Source organism: Papilio polytes, unplaced genomic scaffold (genome assembly GCF_000836215.1).
Source record: "Papilio polytes unplaced genomic scaffold, Ppol_1.0 DF822067.1, whole genome shotgun sequence".
NCBI classification, from domain to species: domain Eukaryota; kingdom Metazoa; phylum Arthropoda; class Insecta; order Lepidoptera; family Papilionidae; genus Papilio; species Papilio polytes.
The window spans coordinates 5,784,702-5,807,883 of record NW_013527137.1 but is presented as its reverse complement, the minus strand read 5'-3'; the positions used below and the strand labels follow the sequence as shown (position 1 = coordinate 5,807,883).

Below are 23,182 nucleotides of genomic sequence, written 5' to 3'. Positions count from 1 at the left end.
CATAAGGACGCAAATAGGTACTCATTTTGTTGAAAAAAAAATCAGACAAATTAAGCACCTCCTTTTGGGAAGTTGGCCAAAAATTTAAGCTCCCTTTTTCTTTGTGCGTCTCCAACAACCATACCAAATGGTTTATGTCATAACTATTCAATATGAAAATGATATTCTAGAAATTGGTAATAAATAAAAGAATAAAATAGACACCAATTGTTTTTTTTTAACTATTTATTTTATTTGTAAGAACAGAACAATGGATCTATAGCAGACAAAAGCTTCTAACACCAGATACATAATTTAAAAACATGGTGTTACTCCATAATCATTTTGGTGTATTGTTTAGTGGTACTTGTAATTCCTGTGGTGCTCTGAAAAGTAATAAAATTCAATTAATAAATGTAAATGCTTAGTAATGCTAGAGAGCTATAGAGTTGCGAAAAGCATAGATCTACAACTACGACTCCTAAATGTAAAAAGGATAACAACTTTGTTGTGCTTTTATTATTAAATTACATTTTGAAATAAATAGAAAATAAAAGAGGGTACTTGGAAATTAGAGCAATGCGAAATAATGGTCTTGCTATTCTCAGATTTCACAGGGATTGGGTTCAATATCTCATAAGTTGATAAGTCTTTGTGAATACAACATATGAACTGAATAGTTAAGACAGGACATTCCTTGGTATTTTTAAAAACTTTAACTTGGACCTGAATTACACCTTCAATGATAATTTGTTACTTTAACATTAAACACATGATTTTCTGATCAGAATTATACTAATTTGATGCCTTATTAGTTACAACTTTGTTTGTAGATGTTACAAATAGATGTTTTACAAGTCTATACTTACTCATTTTTCCGTAATTGATAGCATAGAAGAAAGCCATTGATCCAACAAGCAGCTGGAAGAATGGAGCCATACCAACTCTCTTCGGCTGGACATATTTGTGTTGCCACCTCCACCAGGCTGTCCAAAATATTTACGCTTTATAGGTAAGTTAATAATATTTATGCCTAATGTAATATAACTAGCAATGTATTTAAGTTTCATCTAATAACCTTAAAAAAAATTATATTACCTCTACTGCAAGCGCCCATAAGAGCCGATGGTGTCTTATTCCTGCGACCAAGCCATGCTCCAACCTCATTCAACTTCAGCTGACCGAAAGGAGTATCAGCTGAAAAACATCAAATTCTGAAATTACATAATCCAATCGTGTACTTCACAAGGCCATAATATCCTTAAATTACTTACGTTTTCCATAATAGCGAGCCGGGTCGTATGGCCCGTGAACCGCAGGGTTATATTCTTTTGGATAGTCTCCGAAAGCCATGGTTATTCGGGGATAATCCGAAATTTACCAAGGAAAAAGTATTATGGAACAATTTGATAGGTTGCAATTACACAGACTATACCAGGGTGCACAATCTCAGTACATTTAACTTGGAAATCCGAAGATAAAATACTGCAATATAACGGAGCACCTTAAATCTATTTTGATAATAAGAAACAAACCAATTTTGTTTTTAGTAGTATTATATTTGTTATATATGCCAACGCGCAGTAATAGATGGCTGTTTTACCAATAAAAAATTACTAGTTCAATTAATATGCGATAGATGTCGCTATTTAGTAGCTCTTATTGTAGTGTTTTTTTTAGTGTATTTGTTGAATGAAACCTTTTTTCAACTCTGATTTACTTCTTTTTAATTGTCACTTGTAATTCGATGTCAGTTCAATAAGTAAAATGTCTATTACATTTATTTATCGTTAAAGTACTCTGTATTATCGTTTAATTGAAAATACTCAACAGTATTTAGGTAGGTGCAGTCCTGGTTGTAAAGAAAAAGGAGGTATGTCTGTGTCTACTTACTTCAGAACATTATAGACTTTTATATAACACTGTCTCTATCCAGCAGTAAGACGTCTCCTCTCGTATAATGAGAATTTATAGCTATAGTCCACATCTATGGCCTCGTGCCTCTGTACATTGCCGGACTACTTAAGTATTTGTTTGTAGTGTTTTGTCTTTAACATGTATTTGGTTCTTTCACAACCATATTTATAGCAGTAAAGTAAAAGTAGTAAATTGTTACACTAATCTCTCTTAGACTTTTTTTGTACATTAAAGCATGCTTTTAATGAGTGCAATAATACTAAATAAGATGTAACCAGTAAGAAGGTGGGAAAATTTTATTTTGGCCATTAGTCTCAGATTTTAAATGTTATTGCCGTATGGTATTACGGTTTTAGTCACTAGCCTTATAATTTTTTGTTAAAATAACAGATTATTATTTTAAGGTATGCATCAAGTACTACAACTTGTACAACTGATGTCACTGATGTTTATGTATGATTTCTCATCTCAATGCGTACCGCGTAACACCGTAGGATATATGAAATATGAGATTGTATAAAATGTGATTGTTGATACTTATAATACACTTGTTAACTATGTGAAGACAGTGTTTCAATAGCCCTACACCTCCAGAGCTCGGGACGGCAGAAAGTAACCGTCCAACAGTATCCTTTGTTTTTACTTCCTAATTGGTATAATGCACTATTTGGGTGGATATATAAATCTTTTCATAATGGTTAGATATTTATAACAGATATAATATAGGTGTATAAATATCTAAATATCTATATTTCATAACATAGATATTTAGATATTTATATAACCTATATTATTATTTTAAATAACGCTCGTTTGCCCCATTTTATTAAAAAAAAATAAAAACAAAACAAGAAAGAAAGAAAGTTGTAAACTATGAAATACAGATGGCGCTTTTCTTCGTGTTACCCAATTTTAGGCCGAAGATTGGTCTCTATTTCAGTATGTTACAAAGTACTCTGTGGACTATACTATACGATCCGGTTATTGATAAAGCATATGGACGAAAACGGACAGCAGGTATTTTAATTAATCCGTATTTTATTTCATTATTTAAAACGATTAAAATTTAGGATGATTAGTGAACATTTAAAGATATAATTTCTTAAAATCATCAAGTTCCAAAGAATGAACACAAAACAGATAAAGTCATTTTTTTTAGTCTTTATTATATTTGACAGTCAAATGACAAATGTGTTATAATCTGTGAAAGAGGAATTATACAGCACAATTTGTTTCTCAGTAATTTTTAACTTTTAAAAACATTAAATAAACTATAAGCAAAATGGTCTTGGAAAGTACTATGATATGTGTAGACAACAGTGACTACATGAGAAATGGTGATTTCCTCCCGACAAGATTACAAGCTCAGCAAGATGCTGTAAATTTGGTATGTCATTCAAGAACTCGATCAAACCCTGAAAACAATGTAGGTCTACTGACCCTTGCCAATGTAGAAGTACTCGCTACGCTTACTAGCGATGTCGGTCGCATTTTATCTAAACTGCACCGTGTGCAGCCGAATGGCAATATCAATTTATTGACTGGTATCAGAATTGCTCATTTGGCTCTGAAACATCGCCAAGGCAAAAACCATAAGATGCGTATTGTGGTCTTTGTTGGTTCCCCTATCAATACAGATGAAAAGGAACTAGTGAAACTCGCTAAAAGATTAAAGAAAGAGAAGGTAAATTGCGATGTCATTTCTTTTGGCGAAGATGCTGAAAATAATCCTTTGTTAGTATCTTTTGTTAACACTCTTAATGGTAAAGATACTGCATCCGGTGGTAGCCACTTGGTGTCAGTTCCAGCTGGAGGGTGTGTTGTTTTGTCTGAGGCGTTAATTTCAAGTCCTTTGATTGGAGGAGATGGCGCAGGACCTTCTGGTTCAGGCTTATCGCCATTTGAATTCGGTGTTGATCCCAACGAAGATCCTGAGCTTGCTTTAGCATTGCGTGTCTCTATGGAAGAACAAAGACAACGCCAAGAAGAGGAGTCTCGTAGGCAGCAGGCTAACACTGACACTGAAATGACCGAGGGTACTACAGGAGAAGCGCAAAATACAGGAATGGAGAGAGCTCTGGCTATGTCTCTTGGCAGAGAAGCTATGGAGCTGTCTGAAGAGGAACAAATTGCATTGGCTATGGAGATGAGCATGCAACAGGAGGCTCCTCAAGCTGAAGAGAGTATGGATGTGCCAGAAGAATACGCTGAAGTTATGAATGATCCTGCATTTCTACAAAGTGTACTTGAAAACTTACCCGGTGTCGATCCTCAGAGCGAGGCCATTCGTAATGCTATGTCTACAATTAAGAAAGATAAGGAAGAAAAAGATGAGAAGAAGCAGAAGGATAAAGATGGTAAAGGTGGATCAAGTTCAAAAGAGTGAAAAACTTTTTCAATTTTTTTATTATTTATCATAATGCTCGTAACTTCATTATAAAAATTTCAAAATACACTTGGAATCGTCACTTAATTAAATATATAAAAACGTACAGCTGTTTCATTTCCAGGATATCCAGTTAAGACCTTCAATGCATCTGTATTCTGCAACATATAAATTATTCATAATAATTAAAATGTAACTATCATGTAATTAATTTAATTTAAAGTGCATTTCACTGTATGTATTGTTTGTTTTTTATTAGGCAGTAGTAATCATAACATGCCACCTCATTATTAAAAAAAAAAACTGAGTTATAATTAAAACATTTCCAATAAAAGTTACTATATAAAGGTCTGAATTATTATTTAAGCAAAATTGACATTCCTAGGTTGCATTTTGTCAAAAATATGTAGAATGATTTCTCATGTAAATTAAATTCACTTATAAATAATTTAACGTTGTTGCAAATGTTTTTCACCATTCAGATTATTCAAATTAAAACTATTTAATTACTTAGAGACTTTATTATTTTTATAAAATTTATGGTACAACATAAATGACATTTATGGAGTCTCAACTTTAACACATGTACAGTTGCGGAAATTCGCGGTGTTGCACTTTCAAAAACTTCTTAAACACAACCAATTAAGTAGCAATGAGTTGCACAAACGACGGGATAATATAAAGCAATTTTACCACTGACTGATCTTTTTATACATTCACGCGTACACACAAAAGCTAGTGGTCTTTGGTCCGAGTCGTCGTCATTACGTACAAAACATTCAAACAAATATAGCTAATTTGGAATACCGCAAGATTACCTCCCTGTACCTCACCAATATTGCCATCCCTCTTATTTTATTGGTACAAAATAGAGATGACAAAATTCCTATCATGTGTTCTAACAGTGAAATTCACTAAATCAAGTGGCAGTGGAAAAAATTTTACTGAGTTCACTAACACTTTTGACTGAGAAGATTACAATAAAATTTAAGTATAACTAAAACAATGGCAATTAGTAAAAGAATTTCAAAGACATACTCGACTCATTCCAGTACTTTTTACTCTTGTATTTCTCTCTCGCTTTTATTAACTGTTCTCTCCTTTTCATTTCGTCGAATGGTTCCGGCTTAGATACTACACGGTTTTGACAATCTGAAAATAATTGAAAATATATAATTAAGGGTAATATCCCCAAACTTTTTGGCAACTACAGTCGCCTTTCGCTTTGCTACAATCCTAAAATCAGCGTACGCGATGCAGAGCAGCGCGAAGTTTCGAACAGCCAAGATAACATAATGCCACACGCCCGTAACGCACAGGGATAGACAAAGACGAACCTCCATTTGGCTCGATCACACGCTTTTCTGGCTTATTCGACATTTATAAACATATGTTAGATTCGCGTGCTTTTAATAAAGCTTGAGTAATTCACTTATCTGGACAGGAAAAGCCTGACCGTCCTCATTATAAACTAAAGAATGTTGAAATTTTGATTATTACTGGCTAAGTTAAATAGTTACCATTGCTTATAATGTTTTCAATATTTCGATCAATAACGTTCTTTTTATTTAATAACAAATATGAACTCTTGATATCTTCTAGTTGCGGTTTGTACCTTTTCCCACTAGCTGAACTTGTATCTAAAAAAATAAATTACCTATAACTATATGAAGTTGAAATTAAGAATTGTAATGTAAATTAAATGCTAAGTATATATATTAGAATGAGGCTTCGTTTAAATTTGAATCGAATTTGCCGTTTAGCCATGTATAATGGCAACACTGATAGTCTTACTACATACGAAAAACGCTTTTGTTTTAATGACTGGCTGGATAATTAATTCCTCTGGCATGTGTATTGGCTTTTATAATAAGAAAATGTAAAAAAAATATAAACATTTTGTTTTACATTTTCTTGATTTCTGATTTTAATCAGGACAAAACAATTACTGGGTAAAGGTGATATATCGTGGACTTCTCGACAGAATGTATTTTTTAAAGTTTCAATCTGACTTCTTCGTATCGTTTGCTTTTCTGGTATATTTTGTTCGTTCACAGGAGCGACTACTGTAAATATAACAAAAATTGGTTTATTGTTATTCTGAGATTTCAGATTTTAAAACCGTTCTATTAAACCATATTGTAGTCAAATTCAATAGAAAATAGATATTTTATGTTCAAACACTGGCTACCGATGTAATTCATTGACTGTGGATTTTTATAGGTTAGTTAAAATCTCGCATTTCCATTGAATTTGGGTATAAATTATTGTTGCCTCTGATTTGTGCAAAATTATGAAAAGGATGACATACAACACTGCAGTACAACTCCATGGTCAAACAATTATGATGAAATAATTCGAAAAGACGATTTACCTTTTTTTAAGCTCACATTTTGCAGACTCTGGTTAATATTCGACTTCTCATTGATTTTACAAGAAAATTTATTTTTCAATCTCAGATTTTCTGCGAAAATATATTAATATCAGAAATCAGAATACAAAATTAATAGTATTCATTATTTAAAATCTATTTTTAGTTTTATTGAATTATACCTGAAGGAACTTTCCTAGCGCTGATGTTTCCCCTTTCGATTCTGGGACTACAATTAAATCGTGGCCTAGATTCTATACTTTGCACTGAAATGTAAAAATTAAATGTAAAGACTCAGAAGTTTTTTCGTATTGATTCCTGTAGTGACCCACATTACCATACATACCCATAGGTCTTGGAGATTTGGATGGCAAATTTATAAGACCTGTTCTTATAAAAGGTTTCTGCATGCTATTGGAAGTGGAGTCTGTAACAATATAAACTTAGCTAAATATCCTGTCAACAGAGCCAGCGTTTGTTAGCGCATGGTGCTAGGCAGCCGCCCAGGGCGGTGTCGGGAGCCTACCCAGGGCGGTGTCGGGCGCCCGCCCAGGTCGCTAGACAGAAAAGGGCGCCAGAGGTCACCAAATTACAGTTTCACATAAGCTCCCCCGAAATGTGAAAAAAAAACGTGGCACAGTAGGTACTACTTGTTAATCATTAGAAATTTTAATCTTTTAACTCTGAGTGTTTGGCGGAGATTGTACGAGTATAATTTTTTGTGCGTTATTCAAGTACGATCTACAATACTTTGACTTTTACCTAAAACATCTAATCTAAAATTTGTCTTATTACGAAAAAATTACGATTTTTCTACAATAATGCCAGACCATTACAAGTGATTGCACACGTCCAAAGAGTTCGCGAAGCTTTTGATTGATGTTTCAAATGTAAAGATAGAATTTCACTCACTAATTCCGATACGGTTGAGAAGGTTGGACCTGGTTAGAGGTCTGTCAGGGTTGGAGCACGAGAGAAACGTGGTACACGGACCCCGAGCTGTAAATTACGAAAAAATAAGGAAAAACGAATAAAACCCCTCAATACAGAGGATCAACGAGTATGCGAATCTTTTTAATTACTGTAATGTTAAAGACTTATCATTCTGTACTAATATTATAAAGAGGAATTTGTGTTTTTGTATGTAACGAATAAACACAAAACAACGGGACCGATTTTAAAAATTCCTGCACTGTTAGAAGGGTACACTATCACTGCTTTACCTAGGCTTTACTTTTTACTGTAACTGTTTTAATAGGCAGACGAAGCCGGGAGCGAAAACTATAATAAATAAAGATACAAACTTTTAATAAAATTCATGCTTTTGATTCGTTCTGGTGTTCGAACTGCCTCAACCTTAGTTTGTATTTGTTGTCCTGTCAAAAACGACAAGAAATCAACAAGATTTTGAATTCACGTTACGAGTATAAACTCGGAACAAATACAAGCCTATATGACGAATGTCTTACTTTTATTTACAGCGCAAGTAGCAGGGAAAGTGGTCTGATTACGTCCACGTGATCCTGTACTTTTGCTCGACGATGCACTCCTATCGCGAGCTGAAACACCATTACTTTACAAGTTATAAAGTCACAAACAAGAGGTCGCCACTAGAAGTACAGTCGCGAAAAATCGCGGTGTTCCAGAAAAATTGCCTTGTTCTTAACAACGAGACAAACTCCGCCTCTTTCTACAAATAAGTAATTAGAGCTGTGAGTGCAAACGAAATAATAATAAAAGATACCAGCCGTGTATCACTAAAAGACTTTTTTTTTGTAAGACACATTTATAGACTACGTTGCATTGTTTTTTGTTCCGCGTTACGTTTCAAAATTTTCAAACGATTGTATCTTTTAAGATGGAACACCACCAGTATCCCCAACTGTACTTAATCGCGAAGTAATAACTGATTGAATTTGGAGTAAACTAAAAACTTTTTGCATCGAAACTTCGTAATAAAAAAACATAGTAACTAGTTATATATTAAAATGAATTTGAAATTTACTAAGAGCGCCTCGACTAGACTCAGCAGACGCTGGTCTGTACGGTCTGCGATGTTCCACGCTCCTTGTCGACGACCCGCTGTGTTCACGCACTGGTGTGCCAAATTTTGCCACTACGACAAAGATTCTCATAATTAATTCGTCCCTCAATGCTCCATACAAGTGAAGACATGAGTTAAAAATATCATAACCTTACTTTTTATAGAATAAGACATGAGCAAATAGCCATCGGAACTCGCCAAAATAAAGAAGCAATTGCCCATAGACTATTATATTGTCTACTAATAAGCCGAAGAGTGGACTCACAGAAAGTTATTTTATTTCCTTTACCTATGCCTGTGTTCCATCCCCAGCCACATCCACTTCCTTTCCGGCCCTTTCATAGCACGAAAATGGTGGACAGGTAAAGCTTACGTTTCATTATTAATGTATAACTTACAATTGGATATCCGACTGAATCTGTCCGATGCTCTCGGAGTATCAGTATTCCGATAAATCGAAGGTTGCCCTTTGCCTTTCTCATTTGTCCCTTGAATAGTTAAAATTAGTTAATCTCTCCGTCGTATTGAACATCATCATCTCCTCCTTATCGTACTCCCGTAGGATCGGCGCAACAGGTTTTTGTCCTCCACATAACTATCATACGTCACCTCATTCACCACTTCCTCTTTGATCATGTCACCTTTCACGCGATCCATCCATCTCTTTCTAGGTGTACCTCTACCGTATTGAAAACATAGATAACAAACGATACAAGGAACAAGGAAACAGTAAAAGTTTAAGACAAATATCTTACTTTGCATTCGTCCGGGGCCAGGACAAGTTTGCTGACGTTCTTTACCACCGTAACCCTTCATTGAAGTAACGCTTATACGAACTGCAAATTAACATCTTACTAATATAAATGCGAAAGTTTAGATGGATGGATGGATGGATGTTAGAGTTTGTAGCCTAAACGGCTGAACGGATCTCGATAAAATTTGGTATAGAAGTAGAGGATAGTCTGGAAGAACACATAGGGTACTCACTTTTGTTTTTTCTTTAATTCTACGCGGACGGAGTCGCGGGTGAAAGCTAGTTTAAATAACTCTAACGTATAACCTGGAGAATAAACCTATTCATATTAATAGACTTTAACACTTAGATAATAAAGTTTATGTTTGTTTTGATAAGTATTAAGCTACTTTCGAATAACATCGTAACGCTCATGTCTTGTGATTTGGGTAATTTTTTGTCATATAAAGTTTGTCATGTAGTTATTTATTTTGCTTCATTATATTATCTATATAAAGGAGATGAAATAAATAATAACTACAATCAACATACATATTTTATTTATCTTAAAAACGTTACAAAACTATTACATCAACAATTTAAATAAAACTAAATTTAAAATTAATAGATCAAACAAAACTCCATAAGAGATTTTCTTCACTACGCTTTCTAATTCCTAAACCTAATAGGAAGAACTAACTTAAAACAACCTTACATCAGACTTAAATAACAATATATAAATACAATGCAAAAATTTGTTTTCTACACAAACTAATACAATCATTCAAACTTCGAACGAGTTAGCGTGATTTAAAAGAGAAAATAGCTTCTATTCCAACACTTTAAATAATCCAAAAATATGTAAATACCTTGAATATAATGCAAAGCACTTTTTAAACAAAATACTCACTTTACAATCACAATTTATACATATAATATAAGGCACATTAGTAACATTAAAGCTAACTACTTTTCACTTTAGTTTCTACAATATTACATTGGTCATTTGTTTGTACGGTTACGTCGTCTATAGCGTTAGGTTTGTTCGGAGCGGGAGTGGGGACGTCCGTCGCGGTCGGCGCGTCGTGTGGTAGTGAGTAGTGCGTGTGTTTACCGGCAGGTGGCGGGCTGCCGGTGGCGCGGTCGCGGCGGCGCGCGCGGTGAGCCGCCTTCACCTCCAGCTCCACGCAGTGCTCCGCGAACATTAGCTGCAGCGGCGCGTACATGTACGGCAGCAATTCTAGATCCTTCATCCTTATCTGTACACAATTTAACCCATTGTTATCAAATAAAATCATCTAATAAATTAATTTTACAACTACAAAAATAATAAACTAAATTAATCAAGTTAATTTTTCGAATCAACGAATAGAAAGAAAGAAATTCACATATTCATAAGAAAAGCAATTCATTTGGTAAGTGATGCGGTATATACTGAAGTGCCGGTTTTCAATTAACCCTAAAGTAAGAACAAACAAGTCCTTATATTACACTCATTAACAATTAGAAAACGTAAACTAAATCTAACGAATAAATTAAAAAATATTTGCTAAATACATTAACTTATACGATAATATGGCAAAGTAAGAAAAATAGTCCAAATCGGAAACCATTGACAACAAAAGAGATTTTTTGATATTAATTTCAGATGTATTATATTTTTAAGAAATGTTTTACAAATCAGTCTTTTTCTTTAGTTAAAGTGACAAACGAACAAGCGGCCATCGGAATTCGCCAAAGGAGCATTAACTAATACATTTAAAAGCGTCCTATTAACTATATACGTCATTTCAAATCATACAAATCAATCAACTGTGTTTAATTCCACCGCAAAGTTCCCTGACTGTACCTGCATGTTGTCAAAGGCGACGCCAACACTGGCGTTGTCATGCAGTATGTGCGCGCTGAGCCGCGGCAGGCGCGCGTACCGCTGCGAGAAGTGGGTAAGCACAGTGTACTTTGCACACATCTGCCGACCCATCTGTATCGCCTGCGAGGTAGTCGAGTGCATCTTAGTGCGAGCCTCCTCAGCCAATTCATCCTCCATTGTCGCTTCGTGGATCAGCAGAGTTGAGTTTTGTCCTATTGTAATGTTACATTTGAAAAACATGAATTGACTAACGACTGAAATAAGTATTCGATTTCGATTTTCGCGTATCCGTAATTACCATAGTTATTCTGGTGAAAAGATACATGACAATACAATTTTATTTTATTGTTTATATTACATAACAATTTAAACCAGTGGCTGAGAATTTAAGTAACCATGGCAACTTTGATATTATACTGCTCGCTTGTAGTTTTTGTCCCTTTCTCACAGATATTTTCTCAATAAACGCTTACATTAGTAAAAAAAAATCTTTCAAATATTGACTTGAATCGAAATATTGAAGATTAACAATGCTAGACTATCGTTTACATCTATACCAAATTTCATGGAGATCAGTTACTAATTAAAACTAAATTATAAATGCGAAAGTTTAGATGGATGGATGTTTGTTAGAGTTTGTAGATTAAACGGCTTAAACGGATGAAATTTGGTATAGATGTACAGGATAACCTGGAAGAACACATAGGCTACTCACTTTCATTTTTTTTAATTACACGCGAACGAAGTCTCGTGCCTAAGCTATTATAGTACAAACTTTAACAAACATCTATCCATCTATACTATCGCATTTATAAGAGTAAGATAAAGAGTAAAAGCTAGCATGTACCATCTTTGCACCAATTAATATCAGGTGTTATCGTGGTCAAGGAATAATTATACTTTAATTAAAAAATAACTAAGTTAGAAAGTGAACTTTGCAAACTACATACCAATGGTGATGAGTTCCTTGCAGGGGATAGTATCACCGGAGTAGGTGATCTTGTGGTGTCCATCAACGTCAATGGCGACCCCGAAGGCGTTGGGGCAGTGCGACACCAGGCAGGTGCGGATGTGCTGCACCCCGATGCGAGACAGCGCCGCCGGCGTCATCTCCGTACCTAGCGAGTTGGACTTCGCCTCTAGCTGTACCAACATAAGAAAAACAAATATATATAGCTATTTCCATGCGACTTCATCCGCATAACATGATAAAAAATTCATTTATTGTTTACATTTGTCAAATTATCAATTGCCAATGACATGACATGATGACAAACTTGCTTTCTTGACATTGGCAGCAAATTATAGTCTCTTTCTTTAGTATAAAAGTATAGATGTAGGATTGGAAGATAAAACGATAGACGATGGTGTGAAACGTAGCGTATGTGCGGGGTAGGAAGTGAGCGGGGAGTTTTGACAGATGACAGGTGGGAAAGTAAGACGACTGGTGTGTGCGCGTGACCTTAAAGTATTAATTGTAATATTAAAGCAAATAAATACAAAAATACGAAGAATCAGACTTTTATTAGAAGATAAACAAAAAGAATCCCGCATATATATTTCGTCCACGACAACGTCTGTATGGAATTTAAAAACAAAAGTAAACTTATGTGTTCTTCCAGACTTTGCTTAACATCTATGGCAAATATTATCGAGACCCGTTCAGCTGTCCACGCTACAAACTCTAAATGATATCCATTTATTTATCTAAGCTTTCGAATTTATAACATTTGTAACTAGCTTTCGCCCGCGACTCCGTCCGTGTGAATTAAAAAAAATCATCGTAAAATATGTTACTCACAGATAAATTATATCGGCCCAGTAGTTTTTGAACCATCATTACAATCAAACAAAGTTTTCTTCCTATTAGTATAGAAAAACAATAATTTCTTTTCATAATCAATGCTAATAAACAAAATTATATGTAACATATAAACTCTTAAACTACTGGAACAATTTTAAAACTACTTTCATCATTAAAAAGCTATATTTTCTCTGAATGTCATAGAACATATTTATGACTACAAAAAGTTTTTTTTAATTGCACGTGAACGAAGTCGCGGGCAATAGCTAGTTTCATAATAATTTACTAAAATCACTCTATAAAATGGGATATAAATAGATTTTTTTAGTTATTTCAGCATTTATATTAACACATTGAAATTACACCTCTTACGTACGTTAAGTGCAATTCTTACCAAGCTCTGATTGGTGATTAACGCATAATCATCCCTTATGTTCTCGAACTGCTGGTCGTAGAGCAGCAGCCAGGTGACGATCTGTCCGGGCGCGAGCAGCTGCACCGGCTCGTACGGCAGCCGGCTCTGCTCCGAGAACGCCTCGCGCCGCGCCTGCACCACGCCTATCAGACCTGGCCCAAACGTTAAGCATATTAGAAGACATATACATATTTTTATTTATATGAAAAATAATAATTTTTTATCTATACATCATCAACTTGCCCTTATCCCTTATGGAGGGTCGGCACAGTATGTGCTCTTCCACCAACTTCAAACCACTCCTTTCTTAAGCATACCCACTTTCACACAATCTATCTATACTTTCTTCGGTCTTCCTCTTCTTTTGTAGCCATCCACATTCAGTCTTAACACTTTCTGGTTTATGTCCTTATCGTCTCGTCGCATAACATGTCCATATCACGATAACATTTTGCTTCTCAATTTCTCCACCAATGACGCTACTTTCAAACTTCCTCTAATATACACATTCTTAACTTTATCCATTCTTGTCACACCACACATCCATCTATACTATTATAATAAAGTGTAAACACACACTTCTTTGTTGCCTACGATGTCAGCAATCACAGCATATTTTTTGAATAATTCAATTTTTAATAGAAAGCCCTACACTTGCGTCACGATTTAGGCTATATATTTTCACGCTATTAAACTTAGGGGGTAAATAAATTTGATAAAATCCCTAATGTGGGATAGGGACCAACACATAGGTAGTAGCCTATGTGTTCTTCCAGACTATATAAGTATAGTAAGTTTTTTCAGTTAATAACACAGACTGCGTCTAAATTATAGTTAAACACTAAAATATAATTATGTTTTTAAATATTATAGGTATCTTACCCATATGATGGTCTGCGTGTAAATGCGATATGTAGACGGCTCTGAGAGTCCTGAGGAAGTTGTTGACTCGCTTGGGGCCGAAGAAGCGCACCAGCTGGCCGAACGTGCCCTCGCCGCAGTCCAACAACATTGACCTGTTTTCACTATAATAATACATGTTGATTTTACTTTACAAGATTCTTTTTCATGATTATAATATACTAGCTTCGCCCGCGGCTCCGTTCGCGTGATCGCGCGACGATCCTCTACATCTATGTCAAATTTCATCAAGATATGTTCAGCAGTTTAGGCTACAAACTCTAACAAACATCCATCCATCCATCCATCCATCTTAACTATTACATATATAATATTCGTATATTAGTATGATATAAAAAACCAACATCTCATTAACAACATTGTAATATGAATAAAAGAACTTATTCTGATTACAAAATTCGAGACAGATAGAGAGAAATGGGAAGAGACGGAAAGAGATAGGTAAAAAATCCTTCATCTCAATGGTTTCATTACATTGGTTGTGACCTAAGAGGTTTATAAGTACTAGCTTTTGCAGGCGGCCTTATCTGCGCGGAATTAAAGAATCTTAGTATTTATTGCCTATGTATTCTTCCAGGCCATAGCCAGAACATATGCTATATCTATGGAAATTGATAGAAAAAATCCGTTTAGCCATTTTGAAGATACTCCAGATATATCATAGATCATATATCATAGAATTTAATGAATCTTGGCATTGATGTAGAGAATAGTCTGTAAGACATAACTTGCTTTTGTTCTTTTTTTATTCCACACAGACATTCTCGGGTAATATCATAAATGTGAAAGTTTAGATGGATGTTTGTTAGAGTTTGTAGTCTAAACGGCTGAACGGATCTCGATGAAATTTGGTATAGATATAGAGGATAGTCTGGAAGAAAACATAGGCTACTCACTTTTGTTTTTTTAATTCCACGATAACGGAGTATCGGGCGCAAGCTAGTATTAGTATAATTTCAACAGTAGGATATGTACTCACTCTATTTGTATGACTATAGCGCTGGTGTTCCTCGTCTTGCTGGGGATGCAAGAGCCGGTGCCGAGGAATATCACTTTAGGATATTCAGCTTTGTACATATCCTTCTTAGATCCCATCTTGCTGACAATCTCTCGGTATTGTTCTAGACTTTTAGAGAAACCTTCCACTTCCATCGTCTCTTTTATGTAATCTTGGACATGAAGTTTTGGTTCCGCTGATCTAAAAATATTATTGAAAAAAGATTACTAAATGTAGGGGATAACCAATGTTTGTAACAAAGTAAAAAACATTTATTACAATTATTTTAAGGGTAGGATATGTTTTAATTGTAGCAATCTACAGACAGATAAGTTATTTGAATACTGAAGTTTTTATACAATGTCAATTTCAGTAAAAACTTTTGATTTTATCTATTATTTATAGTAAATACAATTAACTTTAGACATAAACTACGGAGTACTTCTAGAATTTGGTAATATTATAACAGGAAAATTGGATATAAAGTTGTCGTACTCACCTATCGAGACATTTTTTCGGCCTCAAGTGAAATATAGTGAGGGTTCTTCCCGTGATGAAGTCATACTTGGCCTCCGTGCATTCAGTTATATTATCTTTACTCATTTCTTCCATTCTTATTATGTTTTGAAACTGGGCGAAAGCGATCTGTAATTAAATAAAATTCAATTATTGCGTTTTTATATGTTTAATATCATCAAGTATTCAAACATAAATGTATGAAAATGTACTTTGTTGAAATTAAAAAAAAATAGCAATATCTCATTTGCTGCCACATTGAAAGTGGGGAAGTAGACACTCTGGAAGCTTTCAATCACTTAATATGAGTAGTCTACAATGAAGGAGTAATGAAACAACATATCATAATAAATGAAAAATAAATCATAGCAATAAGGCTGACATTGTGCAAATTTTGTAGATAATTCTTTAAGTATACATATTGTAATAATATTTGTGCATAAATTATTATATAAAAATAAATATTCAAAGTCTTAAAGGATCTTTGGCCTTTTCAACAATATCTTAGAGTAGCTCCGAGCTGGTGATGAAAAAGTGTAAACTTATATAATGATCCTAAGATACGGGTTGCTTACCTGGGTTGTTTTAGCTTCCGATATTTCGGCACAGTTGCATGCATGAAATATCGGAAGCTAAAACCACCCAATCGTGGTAAGAAACCCGTATCTTACGAGAGTTTTATTTGTAAAAATCACGACAGTTTAAGTAGTGTAGACTTACTCTATTCTTGAGTTCCTCCATACAATTAGCCTTGCCGAGCACGCCGTCAGTGGGCGGGTGCGAGTTCCAGACGGCGGGGATGGTGGCGTCCCGCAGCAGCGGGAACACGTCCGCGTCCAGCACGTGCAGGCGGTGCTGCGTGCGGTGCACCGCCTCCGACCCCAGGCAGGAGTTCTCCTCGTTCAGCACCAGGTGCTGCGTGCTGCTGCCGAACTTCGACACGAACATCCGGTAACTGGAAATATTCATCGTAGTTACATTTTTTTTATAATATAAGGTGGCAAACAAGCAAGCTGAATCCACCAGAATGGCGAAGCGACAGCTGCCCATAGACATACGCGATCGCAGATGCGTTGCCTACCCTTATCCGACGGAGAAGGAGATGCACATAAAGAGCATATTGCCCCATCCTATGCATCTCCTTCACCGTCAAATCCACTTCCCCTTCCCATCCTCTCCTTATAAGAAAAGGGTGGTAAAGAGAAAGGGACTTAACTTAGGCCTCCGGCCCACACTCATCAGACGAAACACGGAATTGCTTCCATTTGACGCCTGTCTTCTGTGTGGTCGTGGTATTACACCGGGCGTGCCGGCCCATTCGTGCGAAGACGTTAAAGCGGGCACTACCACTGTTAATATTTAATATAGTAAAATGTATTAGATTGTTAGCGTGAAAAGGAACATATTATGGTCGGTTTCCTAGCTACATTTAGTGTTTTTGGTAGAATAACTAAATGTGTTTCCGAACTATGTCATTTGAATTTTACTCTTGTAATTTAGTTCACACTAATGAATCACTAGATAATGACAAAATAATTGGAATCTTCAGCAACCTAGCATAAGTGTAGAGTGTGAAAGATAGCTACTATTTTACAGTCTTACTTGAGGTAAATTTTGTATTAATCTAATTTTTTTTAGACATCTAACATATTATTTGTGTACTGTTAATTGCAATATAACATTGAACAACAGAAGCAAATTATCTATAATAATATTATGAAGAAAAGATGTGTATTTTTGGATTGCTGTATGTATCGAAATAATAAAAAAACTACGGGGGGGATTTCAAACATTCTTTCACCATTAGAAGGATATACTCAAGCTAAGTAACATATATTACTACAAGTGTCTACGCATCATTCGCGTCTAACTTCACGAATATTAACGGACATCCTATTGGCCGGCGCGATGACGTTTTTCTGCATTGACACTACAGCGGAACGTCACTTCACTGAACCGTTGTCGCTGTTATAACATGTTGTTTAAAACTTACTTACCAAAAATTGTAAAAATCATTAATACACGCAAGTGAGCTATTATTTATATATTTATATATAGTTTTATTTCAATCCAAACAACAAGGTTTTTTTAAATTCTACACAGACTTATCTATATCTATACCAATATTAGAAGGAAGAAAAATTTGCATTTTTATATGTATTGAAATTACTCAAAAACTACTGGGCCGATTAAAAAAAATCTTTCACCATTAAAAAGCTACATTATCAGTGAGTAACATAGCCATTTAGTTTCACGTGGAAGAAGTCGCGAGCAACATCTAGTATTCAATATGACTTACATTGGATGTCTGAAGACATGAGGCGGTGTGAAATGAACGACAAGCGCTGGTATGTTCTCCATTGAATTAAGTCCATTGTCAAAATGCGAAGAGAAATCGTCCACTGTAAGGTAAGATATATCGGGCACTTCTAGCACTGAAATAAAAAGAGAAATATCATTAAAACAAACAATTATATAACCATAATAAGAGAATAAACAACTTTGGTCAAAAAGCCAAAGAGTCCATACAATTTATTCTGATAACCATAGATGTTTTTCCAACTTTTTTTGTGAAATGGCATGTTTGTTGCCATTTTACAATACACAACGGCAAAAGTGCGACTATCGGTTGGTTTAGAAAATGTGTAAAACCTACATGGACATAGAAAATAGAATTAGATCCTGTCCCACTATTGCCTGATAGAGGCTCAGATAGCTTAAAAACGTCACTGTCAGATAAGGGAACAAAATCCGATATTTCCATCACACATTTTACATGTTGGATTGTTAGACAATTTACAATTTAGTGGGACGGGCCCTAAGTCATAATTTAGTTTCACTTTGACCATAAGGTCTAATAACTTGTAGATGTATAAATCTTTGTTACTAACATTAAAACTTACCAATAAATACAGGTCCCGGATCGTCTGGTGTCTTCACGTCTTTAGATTTAACATGACTGCCATCGGGAAGTATCACATCATGGCCATTTTTAAGTTGCCCTAACAATGGTCCCGGTTTAACCCCTTTCTCGACGCACTTTGCCAAATCTAATGTGCCGAGCCTTTTCTAAAAATATCATTAGTAGATTTTACAAAACAAGTGTGTATCTAAATAATACATATTATTTTAAATTTGATGTTATAAAAATTGCTTCGCTAAAAATTTTATTTAACACTTACAGTGCCGATTTCTTTGACAAGTTTATTTTCGTAAATAGTAGTGGCAGTCAATGTGTTAACTCTTTAAATTACAAATCTATAATTTTGTAAAAAGCATAAATTTGCATTTTTGTATGCATTAAAATAAATCAAAAACTACTTGGTTGATTTCAAAAATTCTTTACTATTAAAAAAATACATTATCAGTGAGTAACATAGGCTATGTTTCTTTACTAGTTTTTATTTTCCACGGGCGAATTATATATTAAAAAATTTTACCTTTAAAGTACAAATATAAGCCACTGTACACTGTGATTTCCCTTCCAATTCGTGAAGTGCTCTCTCAGCCTTTTTCCGTACTGATTCTGAAACTAAAACATAATTAACAATATAACTTACTCCTATTTATTGTTCAACAGATTTATAATACCATTTTTTTTATGTAGCCATTATAACATTTTCATATTAATTTACTGTACTATAGCCAAAAGTTAATAGTTTTCAACGTACAGTCGCGGAAATCCGCGCTGTTCCGATTCCAGAAAAAACAGCCTTGTTCATTGCAACGAGACAAACTCAACCTCTTTCTACGAATATCTAATTAGATAGCAGTAATTGGTAAACGAAATAATAAAAAGAAATTAGTCATGTCTTACAAATTGACTTTTTTCGTACAGATACATTTATAAGCTGTGTTGTATAGATTTTTGTTATGCGCTGTTTCAAAATCTTCAAACAAATGTAGTTTTTAAGTTGGAACACCGCCAGTTTCTCCCACTGTACTTATGACAACTAGTCATACCTTTTTCTGGTGATTTATTTCTTTGTTTACTGTTTTTCTTCTCCTCCATATTCCGTACATCAGGATTGTAGTAATCAGTCTCGTCATGTATGAACTCCTCAAACGCCGCACTTGTCGTATCACTGCTGAGTTTGGGTTTCTTTGGTGGATTCATATCTGGTTTGAGAATGTTTTCCGGCCGTCTGAAATACAATAAGAAATTTACATTTCAATTCTTATGGATATTGCATAATAATGATGCTTTCATGTAGATCTTAAGCATGTAAATAAATTCTCTCTTAGATGGATGGATTGTTTAAAAGGTTTTATGACCAAGAAGGGAATGATGACTAAGATGACGGATGGTAGATATTTGGAGGATCAGTTTTCCCGTCCAAATATGACGTGGGGGCCTTCAAAAGGAGAGTGAACAGCTATCTATTAAGCTAGCTCGTACCATCTTTCGACTGCATTGTCATCTCCTTCAGGTGGGATCGTGGTCAAGCGCTAGCTACCATGCGGGAGTAGGATAAAATAAGGGAAATAATGATATATGAGAAGTATAAATAACTTTGTTAGAAATGTTGTTCTTTGTTAAAATTGTGCCATAATTAATGTTTTACTATTCAGACTAATATATTTGCGAAAGTTTAGATGGATGGATGTATATTTATTCAGTAAACAGATCTGGATGAAATTTGGCATAGATATATAGGATAGTCTGGAAGAACACAAAGGCTGCTGGCTTTTGTTTTATTTTTAATTCCACAGGGATGGAGCCGGAAGCGAAAATTAGTATCTAATAATTTATACTTACAATAAAACATATTTAACAGTCATGACATTATCAGTAAAATCTTCAGAAGGACTGCATGGAGCTAATGTTACATTCATGTCTTTCATTATTACAAACCTCTTTGTGGCTTTGTAAAGTTCATCCTGAAAAAAAAAACATAAACATATTTGCGATAGCTTCCTTTCATTAATAAAACTAGATATCTTTTTAATTAAATTAAGCTCCTGAGACACGTTTCACATTTGATGACATAACATTATTAAAAAAAAAGTGTTGCATTTTACATATCAGCAAAATTTTGTCTTTACTAAAATAATAAAGCGTAAACACACACTACTGCATGGAATGGGATGTCAGCATATTATTCAATAATTCTTTTTGTAATAAAAAGCCCTACACTTATGACACACTAGACTATATATTTTCGCGACATTATACTTAAGGGGTAAATAAATTGGAAGAAACCTCCATGTGGGAAAGAGAACATAAACTACAAGCTGCCAATATTAAGGAAGCAAGGGTATTATGGTAACAGTAATTTTGTCATTTTCAATTGAAAATTTGACAAATGTAAACACTAAAATATATTTATAATTTCAAGCGGATGAAGCCACATGGGAACATATAGTAGTACATAAAACTATATCAAAATCAATTAGCTTACCAAACCTTGAGGTCCATGTAAAGTGATATTAGGTACACCAACATCTTGAAGAGTTAGTGAGAGGCCAGGTAGTCCACCTATGTTCTTCCATGTCTTGTTTGTGATAAAAATATGGTCTAACCTTGTCAGCTTTACTTTGTGTTCATGTGCTAACCGTTGTGTTGATTCTCCACAATTAAAAAGATATCTGTCAATATAATAATAAATTAATATATAAATAAAGAAATAGGACTTTTATTGCAACAAAAACAAGCTACAAATGAAATCTTACATACATCAACCTTGAAGCTAGTAAAAAAAAAGAAAATATAGATATGAATGTATGTATGGATGGATGTTTGTTCCTACATATCTCCTAGCTTGGATCTAAATGGAATTTAGCACAGAGCAAAGGCTACTTATTTTTTATTTTTATGTGAATGATATTGGGTTTTGTTATATGTGTAAGAAAGTGAATTCAGATATAACAGCTGATAGTATAGAATATTACATACTGTGCCAATCTTTTGTATGAAATTATAGCAAATAGTGAGGATAACATTTTATAAGTTTATACAATGGTGTGATTTAGTGTTATAAAAGAAAGTTTAATTTATACAAAGGGGAATGTTAGTGAACTACACTACAACTTTTCTATAAAAAGAAGTCAAATAACTTAATCTAGTAAATGCTTAATCCAATAAATCATCATTCACTTGCCCTTATCCCTTACGGAGGATCGGCACAGTATGTGCTGCTCTTCCCATACATCTCTATCAGTCATATCTGAATCCAGTCCTTTAAGCATATCCACTTTCATACAATCCATCCATACTTTCTCCGGTCTTCCGCTACCTTTAGCTGTCCACATTCAATCTTAACACTTTCTGGTTTATGTCCCCATTGTTTTGTCGCATAACAAACTACTACTATTACTCAAATAAACGCAACACTAAAATTAAATACTCAAGACCAAAATAAAACAGAAGAGTTGATCTTATTAAAAAAAAAACATAAAATATCTGATAGGTTAGTAAAAAATGATTTGTTTAACAAACTAGTGGTATAAATAAAAAAATTACATTGCAACATATGTACACAACTATATGAGCCCACAAGCAACAATTTGATAACTCAGTTTGTTGCTTAAATTATGAATCATGCAGATAGAAAATTGACTGTTTCACAGGTCGTCAATTTTAGTTGAGTTACCCTTGGTCAGAGGTAGCCTATGTCATGTCATGAAATATGTTGCAATATTATGTAAAGAAAAATAATTACCGCTTTTGGTCCGTAAAGAGATATAGTGTGTTGGGAACTCCTCGAGCACCAGAACCCACAACCTGTAGATATATTGTACTGGGAACGTAGTTTTGTGCCTTTTTGGATATCTGCTGCCTCTGACGCTGTGCGTCCATAATTCTTGACGTATTCGGTTTAGGCATGTCGGCTAAAAATTCCAACAGCCTTTGAGTCTTTTTCTTTTGATAATGACGAACTGTGTAATTATTAAATCTAACTACTGATTGCAATAACACTCGTTTACCGTACATGTGTTTAGAGGTTATCAATTGCAGCTTAAAGTTTACGAGCATTCGTTTTGTGTTACAAAATTAATGGTATTTTTTAATTCATTTTTTGGCATTATACACAAATAAGTTATAAGAACATTACAATTTTTTAATTTTTCCTTTATTTTCAATGCTTATTGACTGACAAAACAAGAATGACAATTGGCAGTTGGCAGATGACATATGCTGATAAGTTGACATTGACATCTTTCATTTTTAGAAAAAAAAGTGAGTCCAAATGAGACTATGAATATAAAGTTTTTCGAATCGTGCACCT

General features: G+C 34.4%; 4 protein-coding genes across 7 annotated transcripts; 1 reads left to right on the top strand and 3 right to left on the bottom strand.

Annotated features, from left to right (window-relative positions):
- Positions 1 to 207: 207 nt before the first annotated feature.
- LOC106107118 (putative ATP synthase subunit f, mitochondrial) lies at positions 208 to 1,414 on the bottom strand. The gene is made up of 4 exons (XM_013287822.1): positions 1,254 to 1,414; positions 1,078 to 1,176; positions 849 to 965; positions 208 to 365 (listed from the first exon to the last, which is right to left on the bottom strand). Exons 1-4 carry the CDS (start codon positions 1,330 to 1,332, stop codon positions 337 to 339), a joined length of 324 nt encoding a protein of 107 aa, XP_013143276.1. The 5' UTR covers positions 1,333 to 1,414; the 3' UTR covers positions 208 to 336.
- A 1,673-nt stretch (positions 1,415 to 3,087) lies between these two features.
- Positions 3,088 to 4,519, top strand: LOC106107114 (26S proteasome non-ATPase regulatory subunit 4). Its single transcript, XM_013287819.1, has one exon. It carries the CDS (start codon positions 3,179 to 3,181, stop codon positions 4,280 to 4,282), a length of 1,104 nt encoding a protein of 367 aa, XP_013143273.1. The 5' UTR covers positions 3,088 to 3,178; the 3' UTR covers positions 4,283 to 4,519.
- Positions 4,352 to 8,027, bottom strand: LOC106107115. Its single transcript, XM_013287820.1, has 9 exons — positions 7,958 to 8,027; positions 7,566 to 7,652; positions 7,000 to 7,080; positions 6,836 to 6,919; positions 6,657 to 6,746; positions 6,232 to 6,348; positions 5,803 to 5,922; positions 5,321 to 5,434; positions 4,352 to 4,440 (listed from the first exon to the last, which is right to left on the bottom strand). The coding sequence occupies exons 1-9, from the start codon at positions 7,971 to 7,973 to the stop codon at positions 4,397 to 4,399; spliced, it is 753 nt and encodes a 250-aa protein (XP_013143274.1). The 5' UTR covers positions 7,974 to 8,027; the 3' UTR covers positions 4,352 to 4,396.
- A 60-nt stretch (positions 8,028 to 8,087) lies between these two features.
- LOC106107111 (ribonuclease Z, mitochondrial) lies at positions 8,088 to 23,067 on the bottom strand. 4 transcript variants are annotated; one of them, XM_013287810.1, is made up of 20 exons: positions 22,881 to 23,067; positions 22,616 to 22,784; positions 21,356 to 21,542; positions 20,713 to 20,834; positions 19,917 to 20,098; positions 19,394 to 19,485; positions 18,857 to 19,022; positions 18,253 to 18,388; positions 16,674 to 16,908; positions 15,937 to 16,082; positions 15,420 to 15,638; positions 14,402 to 14,544; positions 13,499 to 13,671; positions 12,251 to 12,443; positions 11,280 to 11,512; positions 10,545 to 10,689; positions 9,453 to 9,533; positions 9,096 to 9,185; positions 8,659 to 8,769; positions 8,088 to 8,212 (listed from the first exon to the last, which is right to left on the bottom strand). In XM_013287810.1, exons 1-20 carry the CDS (start codon positions 22,927 to 22,929, stop codon positions 8,103 to 8,105), a joined length of 2,982 nt encoding a protein of 993 aa, XP_013143264.1. In that variant the 5' UTR covers positions 22,930 to 23,067; the 3' UTR covers positions 8,088 to 8,102. The 4 variants fall into 4 exon arrangements, with proteins under 4 accessions (XP_013143264.1, XP_013143267.1, XP_013143262.1 ...); XM_013287813.1 differs by having other exon boundaries at positions 22,886 to 23,067; XM_013287808.1 differs by having other exon boundaries at positions 22,616 to 23,067.
- Positions 23,068 to 23,182: the final 115 nt, after the last annotated feature.